This window comes from Orycteropus afer, unplaced genomic scaffold, assembly GCF_000298275.1.
Source record: "Orycteropus afer afer isolate SDZICR_OR568_19922 unplaced genomic scaffold, OryAfe1.0 scaffold00292, whole genome shotgun sequence".
NCBI classification, from domain to species: Eukaryota; Metazoa; Chordata; class Mammalia; order Tubulidentata; family Orycteropodidae; genus Orycteropus; species Orycteropus afer.
In genome coordinates, this window is record NW_006921879.1 from 3171201 (window position 1) to 3181506 (window position 10306).

General features: G+C 41.0%; 1 protein-coding gene across 1 annotated transcript in view; it reads right to left on the minus strand.

Moving 5' to 3' along the window:
• Positions 1-1487: 1487 nt before the first annotated feature.
• Positions 1488-10306, minus strand: part of DAD1 (defender against cell death 1) — a 20459-nt gene continuing 11640 nt past the window's right edge. Inside the window, exon 2 of the mRNA XM_007951162.1 lies at positions 1488-1618. Coding sequence (XP_007949353.1) covers positions 1488-1618 — 131 coding nt within the window. The remainder of the gene's footprint in view (positions 1619-10306) is intronic.

A 10306-nucleotide genomic window follows, 5' to 3' on the forward strand; every position in this document is an offset into this window, starting at 1 on the left:
TTTGAGGAAATATCAATATTGAAAGGATTCCAGGTTAAGCAATCAGCTGCTAACTAAAACAATGGCAGTTCAAGACACCACCCACTCTGCAGGAGAAAGATATGGCAATCTGCTCCTGTGAAGATTTATAGCCTTGGAAACCCTATGGAACAGTTCTACTCTGTCCAATAGAGTCACTATAAGCCAGAATCAACCTGACATATAAATAATTGATTAATTCATGGTAGAAATTAAGGTATAGTCATTGTCACATTTTCTATGTACCTTACAAATGGACTGATCTCATCCTTGTGGTAAAGGTTATCTGCTGATTAATACAAACACGATAGCCTTTCTGGTAGTACAAAAAGAAGCCAGTCCTAGTTTCCAGAACACAATGACATTTCCTAAAGTGCTTCTTTCTCTACCATCCACTCACATCATGACTAAATGCAAAGGCAAAGAAAAGAGTGCATCCATCCACTGCTAAGCTATGCAGAGTACTAGAAGAAACACTAGGCCAACAACAGCCCTAGACTAAGGCACTACTCTACAGCTGCTTAGTGAGGGGGGCCAAGGAAGGCCACTGCATATTTCTGGGCCTGTTTTCTCACATGTAAATTAAGAGAGTTAATAAAGAGTTTGGAAAACATCAATTTACATCTTAGAACCTCAGGAGTCTATGAAATTTCCTCACAGGTTCCTTGGGGTTGAGAGTGAGGCAGATGGAGAAGAGGGTGTAACACACATGAAGGGGAAGCCAAGCAGGGACGCTTGACAACTTGTCAGTCAAAACATCAGCTCCAGTGCTATCTGCTTTATACACTGAAATTCTATGTAAGATTTTGTTTTGGGAAAAAAAACTCTACTGCTAAAAAGAGGGAAAAGCTTGATAAATACTATAACAAATGGCTTCCCCCCCCCCCATATTTTAAAGACTTCTCTCATGTTAAATCCAATTTCCCAAATTATTTCTACTGAGGAGACATGTTAGCAATGTCCATGGTCATTCATTCAACATATACTAGATGCCTAGCAGGTAGCATCCTGCTATCTAGCTCTATGCTGGATACTAAGAGAGCAATGGCATTTAAAGTCATATGAGTTCAAAATCAGGAAATATTATAAAGCAAATCTAAAGGAAAAACTTACTATTTATTTTTCATCCAAGATCTCTTCTGAGTTGTTTTCATGGAGTTACTGATGTAAAAATTAATTTATTAGCTACAGGCAAACATAATTTTCTGTTATCTTAGTAATTTGTAGAGAAGTGAGAAGAGAAAGGAATAACTAACAGTAGCCACACTGATGAATCATGATATTAATGCAGGCTCTGCTGCCCACTGGAAAATTCTGCCAACATCTTAGCAATATGAGAACTTTGCCAACCATGTTCAAAATCAGCCCCAACCAATTTCTCTTTCTAAAATCAACATTATAGGACAAGGGCCATGATCATCACTTACATTCTTCTTGTCTCCTACTCCTCAATTGGCCAAATAGAAGTCTTAGCCAACGAAGTTCATCACAACAAGGTGCAAGATGGTGCTGGCAAAGAGAAAATCAGCAAAGGCTCGCTCCGGGGAGATGCCTTGGAAATCCGCTTTGTTCTGTGGGTTGATCTGTATTCTCAGACAAACTATAAATGAAGCAAAATATAAAAATGATCATCTAGAATTATAAAATAAGTATGTACGTTTATAAACGCCAACATACCCTATGACCTAACAAGTCTACTCTTTGGTATATACCTAACAGAAATGAATGTGTACGTGCAGCAAAGGATTTGTGAAGGGATGTTCACAGCAGTTCTACTCATGATACCCCTAAAAACCAGAAACAGTCTAAATATCTATCAACAGTAAAATGGGGCCTTAGATATCTAGTACTACTACAGTAGAAATACCACAAGTGAATGACTTTAACAAACAGAAATTTATTTTCTCACAAAAGAAGGCTAGAAGTCTGAATCCAGGGCACAGGCTCTTAGGGAAGGCTTTCTTTCTGTCAGCTCTGGGGAAAGCCCGCGTCTTTTTTCAGCTTCGATTCCTTGGAAATCATTTGGCTTCACATCTATCTTTCCCCATGTCTGACTGCTTAATCCTCACTTAATCTGCTATTTTATATGTCAAAGGAGATTGATTTAAAACACACTCTCTACTACTACTGCCTCATCAACAAAACACAGAAGACCAATTTCCAAACTAGATTATAATCACAGGTATAAAAAAAGCCAAACCAAACACACTGCCGTTGAGTCAGATCCGATTCACAGAGACCCTTCCTTGGGTTTCCAAGGCAGTATCACTACCGAAGTAGATTACCCAACCTTCCTTCCAAGGCACGGCTGGTGGGTTTGAACCTCCAGCTTTCTGGTTAGCAGTCAAATGCCTGGGGCACTATGCTGCCAGAGCTCCCACCACAGGTATAGGCTTTAGGATTTATAACACATATTTGGGGCTGGACAAAATTCAATCTATAACAAATGGATACATATACAAGAGAATATTATACAGCCATAGTGCCTAAGGCACTTGACTGCTAACCAGGAGGCTAGTGGTTCAAACCCAGCAGCCACTCCTCGGAAGGAAGATGGCGCAATCTACTTCTATAGTGATACTGCCTAGGAAACCCACGGAGGGGTCACTATGAGTCAGGTCTGACTCAACAGCACGTAACAAGAACAACAACATGCAACATACAACACTGATAAATTTCAAAAATAATGCTGAGCAACACAATCCAGACATGAAAAAGTACATTCTGTATGATTCTGTTTATGTAAAGTTTAAAGCCAGGCGAAATCAATATATGGTAATAGAATTCAGGACAGCAGCTTTATTTTTCATTGGGTGGGGGATGGTGACTGGAGGGAGCAACACAAGAGGCTTCTGGAGTGCTGGTAATGTTCTCGAGCTTGAGCTAGGTGGTGGTTAGATGAATTTAAAAGTTCATCAAGTTGTACACTTAAGCTTGTGCTCTTAACTGTCTGTTAAAGGAAAATTAAAGAAAAAAATATGATTGCTCAGAGTCAGGGTGAAAACCTGAGGATAACTCAAAGAAAAAATCTATAACCACAAAACCTTCACAACTCTCTTATCTCCTGATTTAAGTTTCAAAGTTTAACTAGATGGAGATGTAGTTGAGGCTGTAACAAAGGAGGTAAGCTGAATGACAGAAAGTTATAAAAATGTGAATTATATTCTAACAGAATACATGCATAATAATGGATAGCAGAGATTATAAATATAACATGCTCATCCATGAGGACCTCATAGTTGCAGACAAGTTGTTTTTATCTCAAAGTTCTAGCAGCTGCTTATTTAGTTCAAAAAGGGCAAGAGACTTCAGCTATAGAACTCTTGACAGAGACCTCCTTTTCCACATTTTAAACGTTTAAAGATTCCAACCTGATAAAATTCTCAACAGTCCCACATGACATGAAAAGGAAGTTTCGGGAGTACATTTTTTCAAAATATTTTTATGCCTGTGATAAATTATTACTCTATTTAAGAAAGCCCAAATTTGCTTCAGGCTAGCATCCATCCCCCATCACTAACCAAGAAAAGGCTGTGAACTGAGATCTAACCCAAAGGTCAGAAAACTACCAGACTAGTTCATCAGAGCCTGTCACCATGGCAACAGTTTTCACTATGCTTGAACATGTAAACATGGTGGAAGCACTGCCAATCTTTTTAGGTACCCAGACCCTTCAAAACACAAAGGACATCAACTGAAGTGCAGTGCAGTGAATTACTTAATATGGCTCAACCTATTAAAATCCTGCTGTAGTAAGCATAGACTGGTATATGTGTTTGGGAGAGCAAATGGCAACATCTATTAACATTTAAAATGTTTTTACCTTTTGATTAAGGAATGTTATATTGCAGAACAAAGATATTTTAACAATAAACTATGAGACCAGAAGAACTAGATGGTGCCCGGCTACCACTGTCATCCACTTGGAAGGGATGTAGGAGATCCTGCATAGAGAGGGAGAACAATGTGGAACAAAACTCAAAATCATTTGGAGGCAAAAAAAAAAAAGAAGGTGGGGACCAGGTTTGCTGGTCCAATAGAGCCTGGTGGAACCACTGAGACTATGGCCCCTAGCTGCCCTGCAGGTCTGAAATTGAAGCCACACCTGTGGTTTCCAGCCACACAAAGTACAGGCATGTGAAATAAACATTTACCTCAAGTAGACACACGCCCTGGAGAGAACAATCATGGGAGAAGGAAGGGCTGCTTATACACAGGGAGATAGCTCAGGGCGCAGAAGAGTATGGAGGGATGGACACTGGGAAGAGTTAACTATGGGGAGGAAGTGGGAGGGGAGCTGTTGCATTGTAAATTTTGGTCAATGACATGAGACAAAGTATATTATGTGAACTGCTGTATGAAAAGTGAATTTACTCTGTAAATCTTCACCCAAATCAAAATAAAATTTAAAAAAAAAAAAAGATATTTTAACAATATGTGTAAAAAGTTGAAAAAAAAAATCTAACTTCAGTCCAAATGTTATTAAGGGGATTAGTTAAATAAGTTTCACTACAGATATACAATGAAATCCCATGCAGTTATTAAAAAAATAATGAAGTACATCTCTATACACTGGCAAGAAAGTTACCCAATATACATTAAATGGGGGAAAAAAAATCCATCCCATACTTGTTTCTAAATATATATATCATTATAGATGGAAACTTTTTTTGTTGGTTACCAGGGGTGGGAGGGAACACTGTAACAATTTAAAAACTTAAAAAAAAAAGACATACATATCATTAGAGCTCTAGTAGCGTAGTGCCTAAGGCATTTGCTAACCAAAAGGGTGGCGGTTCAAACCCACCAGCCACTCCTCGGGAGGCAGGCTGGGGAAGATTCCCCGTAGTGATGTTGTTGTTGTGTTGTTGTTACATATACTGCCTCGGAAACCCAAGAAGGGATCGCTATGAGTCGGACAGGACTCTGCGGCAGTGGGTTTGGTTGTTTGGTTTATATACCATTATTCTGTCATTGTAGTTGGAATCCAGTAAAGATATGGAGAAATAAATACCAAACTATAAACACCCTAGTTATTAGGGTGGAGGGAACAGAGGGCAGAAATGTTTCAGGAAAGATGAAGGTATATTCTTCATGATACAAAAACTCCACAATGAAGATGGATAAAGTAATGAAATGATGTGTTATCATTATCATGATCACAGTAATCTAAATTTAATTCAATGACAACATTCTAAATCAGAATCCCACAGACACAAAGAACTTCGGAGGTCATAAATACCAATACCCGTTTGATGCATAAAATGTGTAAAAGGGGGTGGGGGAGGGCACACTGGGGGAGTGTGCATGAATCACCTGGGAAGCTTTACAACCTAAGTATCCTCGATACTTACAGATGTTGATAAAGCCACCCCCAGGGGGAGAATTACAAACCTTCCACAGTCTGTGTTACTGATAGGGGTGTGTCATATCCCTCAGATGTGCTGGGGTACAAAAAAAGCAAAGAATGACTTTTCAAAAAGCTCCCCCACAAATATCCTTCAGTCTCTCCCTGAGCACTTCCAAAGATGGAAATCTACCACTTCCTGAAGCAGCTGGTTCCATTTTTGGTAGTTCTAATTTATCTTCGTGAATGTTCATTCATTCAGCAAAATATTTACTAAGCACCTACTATGCGCCAGGCATTGTTCCAAGTTCTAGGAATACAGGAAAGAACATGAAAGGCAACTTATACTCCAATGGAGAGAAATATATAGTAAACAAGGAAGTATGTAGTGGTATGTGCCAAGAAGAAAATAAAACAGAGCAATAGTGACTGGGAAGCTATTTATTTTTTAGTGTTACAGAAGGCTTCTCTAAGGTCTTAAATATAAGACCAATGTCTGAATGATAAGGAGCCAACCACACAAAGATCTGGGGACAGAGCAAAGACAATCTTGACATATTGTAGGTATAACAAGTGTAACCAGACTGTAGGGATCAAGGGGATGAGAGAGACAAGGGCCAAATCCTTTGGGGCTCTGTAAAGCCTCAGCAGAATTTAGATTTAGTTTTAAGTGCAAAGGTTTTGGGGAGGTGAGTAAAATGACCTAATTCATATCTTTTAAGGTTGCTAGGGCTGTGATGTTGGAGAAAGACCTATAAAGTTAAAGCACACAAAGTACTTAGCCTAAAAGCTCAGGGTAATGATAGTAAAAATGGGCAAAAGTGAAGAGATAAAGATTATATTTTAGAGAAGACAGGGCTTGCTGATTAAATGGATGTGGGAGATAAATCAGGGAAACCTCCTATATTTTTGGCTTAAGCAACCCAACCAATGGTGATGCTGTGTACTGAGTAATAGGCAGATGGGGAGAAGGTTCAATTTGGGATATGGTAAGTTGAAGGTTCACGGAAGACATCAAGTGGAGATGTCAAATTGGCAACTGGACTTACTATTTTGGAATTCAGGGGATAGGTCAAAACTAAAAATACAAATGTGGGCAGCTGTGGCATACAGACATTTAAATTCACCTATGGGAAAAAAAAGAGAGAAATGAAAGTGTCAGAACCATGCCCTTGGACACAGAAGCAACCAGCAAAAACAGTAAGAAGGAAACACAATTGAGATGAGGTAAGAAGAAACAACCAGAAGAGTGTCATGTTATAGAAGCTGTGAGAAGAAAATATTTCACACAGAAGAAAGTGAAAGGCCAATTGTGTTAAATGTTAAATATTATGGAGTGGTCATGTAAGGTGAGGTAAAGGATGAACATGAGATTTAGCAACACGCAAGAGCAGTTTTGGTGAACTGGAAGGAAAAAACAACAAAGACAGTTAAGAGATGAATGAAAAGTGAGAAAATGGAACAAGCATCGAGATTAGTGTTTTAGGAAATTTTGTAATGATGGAAAAGAAATGGGATAATAAACTGGAGGGGTATTTGAAGTTAAAAGGGAAAAAAAAACTAATTGGGTGATACTAAAACCAAAAACCAAACTCGCTGCCATCAAGTTGATTCAACTCATAGCTGACTCCTACTTGGGTTTCTAAGGCAGTATCTCTACGGAAATAGATTGCCCAATCTTCCTTCCAAATTTGGCGATATTAGAGCATATTTATTCTATAATAAGAATGATCAGTAGAAAAAGAAATTAATAAGGCACAATGGAAGGATAAGTTCATGAATGAGTCCCTAGGTGAGCAACAGAAGACTAGATCCTCTTCACAAATATAGAAGCTGGTCTTTGATAGGAAAGGGTCACATCACTCACCATAAAGGACAGTAACTCAAGAGACTACTATGATTTAGGGTGAGAAAATGAAAGGATTCTTGACCTACTATTTTTATTTTTTCAGTAAAAAAATAAAACAAAACTGTCAACTGAGAATGTAAGAAATGAATACAGGAGAGAGAGGACTTCTGGTAAGATGGAGGAATAGGCAGACAAGCAACACAGACCCTCTTCAACAAAGAAAAGAGGAACCAATTGACAGAGATACAGAAGATAATCCTGGAGCCCTGAGCTTTGAAAGGAACCATACAGAAGTGGATTAGGCACCAACTAGTGGAAAAACCTGAACGAAAACAATGAGTACAGAGACGGTAGGAGCTGTGGACTGTCAGCTACTCTGATGGGACCAACAGCCTGAATATTTCCAAGTGGTGTTGGGACCCAAGAATTGACCTAAAGATCAGCCCTGGTCACCAAGGGCTGCAGGAACGACTGTGCTGGTGGCCTATGACTAGGAAGAGAAACAGCAAGACAGGAGACAACCTAAGGTTTTGACTTTCTGCTGTCCGAAGGGCGCAGCCATTTTGGATATTTAAAGTGACCGAGGGTGCAGCCATTTTGAATGTTTACAAGCGGTGGCTATTTTGGATGTTTAAAGTGACCGAGGGCGCAGCCATTTTGAATGTTTACAAGCAGTGGCCATTTTGGGTATTTAAAGTGACCAAGGGTGCAGCCATTTTGGATTTTAAAGTGATAGCACTTTCATTTGGATTCCAGGGACCTAAGAATAGTTTGTTTGCCAAGGTCAGCAGGGACAAATGAGAGGCTGACAATAGGAAAGGAGACAGGTGGTGAGTGTACAAATGCTGTCAACTACTGAATAGAGGAGCACAGCACAGAACCCTGCTTACGTATAAAACATACAAAGAAAACAAATATCGTGGGCAAGTCACTCCAACATACAATCACCAATTAAATATAAACACAGAAACATCATAATGTCTTGGAGACAACAGAACATCACAGTCCACACAAAGAAGCAAGATAAAGCAGGAGAAACAAGGGACCAGGATACAGACCCAAAACACATCCCCGAGGAAGATGCAGCACTGGAACTCCTTGATAAAAGAATTTAAAAGAATTATGTTTAGGTATCTGCAGCGAATTGAGAGGCAGATCAAGGAAAACACTGACAAAGTTAAGGAAAACACAGAGAAAACCTACAATAATTTTGAAAGACAATACAAGAAAAAGACAAAATAAATGAAAAATTAGAAATGATATAAAATCTACACACAGAAATCCAGAAGATTAATACTAAATTTTCAGAAATAGATGATATTGAATGGGCAAAGGAGTAGAATTCAATCAACGGAAGACAAAATTAGTAAGACTGAAGGCAAATACCTCAATACTTCTTTGGAAAGGGATCAATCAGAAAAAAGATCAAAACAAAATGAAGAAGGCCTAAAGTTCATGTGGGATACCATCAAAAGGAACAACCCACATGTCATCGGAATTCCAGAACAGGAAGAGACAAATAAAACCACACAGAAAACTGTCAAAGATTTGTTGGAAGATGTGGTAGTTTTGTTTGTGTGTCAACTTGGCTGGGCCTGGGTGAGTGGCTGGGCAGCTGGTGGTAGTTATTCCACATGATGAGACTGGCAATCAACTCCATGGTGGGATCTACCACAAGCAGGTGAGTAAGCTGCCTTTGGGATGTGGTCTGCTTCCTGTATATAAGGAGAAGCCTTGGGAATGGTCTCTAGCCTATGGCATGCTTGGACGCTGCATGTAGCCATGTCGTTGCTCAGCAGTCTGCCATGCTCTGCCGACCTTGGGACTTAAAATGGACTTAAGTTAATGGCCTCCCATGTGGTTTGGTAACATCAGGACTGTGCCTTTTTACTTGTTAACCTTGGGGCTTCTCAGCCTCAGCAGCCAGCAGCTGTCTGAGTGAAGAAATGCCTCTAGCTCCAGTAGGCCGGGAGCAGGAGTCAGAGCTGGACCCCAAGGTTGAGGGGCTTGGACTCAGCCCCTAGAGCCTGGCACTTTCAACTTGGACTTAAAGCCTCCAAATTGTAAGAATAAACTCCTGTTTGTTCAAGCCATCCCATTTGTGGTATATTCTTGTCAGAGTGGTACTAGGTAACCAGAACAGAATATGGTACCGAGAGAGGGGGGTCCTGCTCTGACAGATAACCTAAAATGTGGAAACAGGAGTAGAGTGCATCCTTGACCCGAGACCCTGGCAGAGAGATCCCAGCATATGGCAGGACAGACTGCAGGAGCAGAGCAAGAGACCGGCATGAGAGATGGCAGGAACAGAGCCCGGAGACCAGCATGAGAGACGGCAGGAGCAGAGCCAAGGGAACCGGCATAAGACAACGACAGCCTTACCAGCCCATGGAGGAGAAAGCTTGACACCTTTGGTTAGGCGGCTTCCTGGTGGAATGGGTTGCCTTCAGGCATTAATTGGTAGAAGAGACTGGCTTGAAATGGAGTAGCAGGTTGGCCGGATCACGGAGCAAGAAAGCTAAATGTCCTTTGGGGCAAGAAGATTCCTGGTAGAGTGGGTTGCCCTCGGGCATTAATCAGCAGAAACAGAGACCAAGGAAATGGAAACAGAGCTGCCTCAGCCTGAAAGGGTAGGACCACGGCCTTTAGGGGTGGAACGACCACAGCTCCCTAGGTTTCAAAGAGCCAGGCCTTCACCAACTTGGTTCTGGAGTGTGGGGCTGCTCACTCATGTGAGCCAGTGGGATGGAGCCATAGACACTGCCCAAGAGTGAGGAGGCAGGGCTGCCATGCCCAAGAGGGAGAGGAACCAGGCCTGCCAGGCCAAGGGGGTGAGGTCGCCACTTAGAGGAACTAGGGGACTGGAGCCACCCAGTGGAGGAGATCTGTACAGATGCCAAGTTGATAAGGGGTGGAATTGTGGTAGTTATGCTTGTGTGTCAACTTGGCTGGGCCTGGTTGAGTGGCTGGGAAGCTGGTGGTAGTTATTCCCCATGATAAGACTGGCAATCAACTCCATGGTGGGATCTACCACAAGCAGCTGACTAGCTGACTTTGGGATGTGGTCTGCTTCCTGTATATAAGGAGAAGCC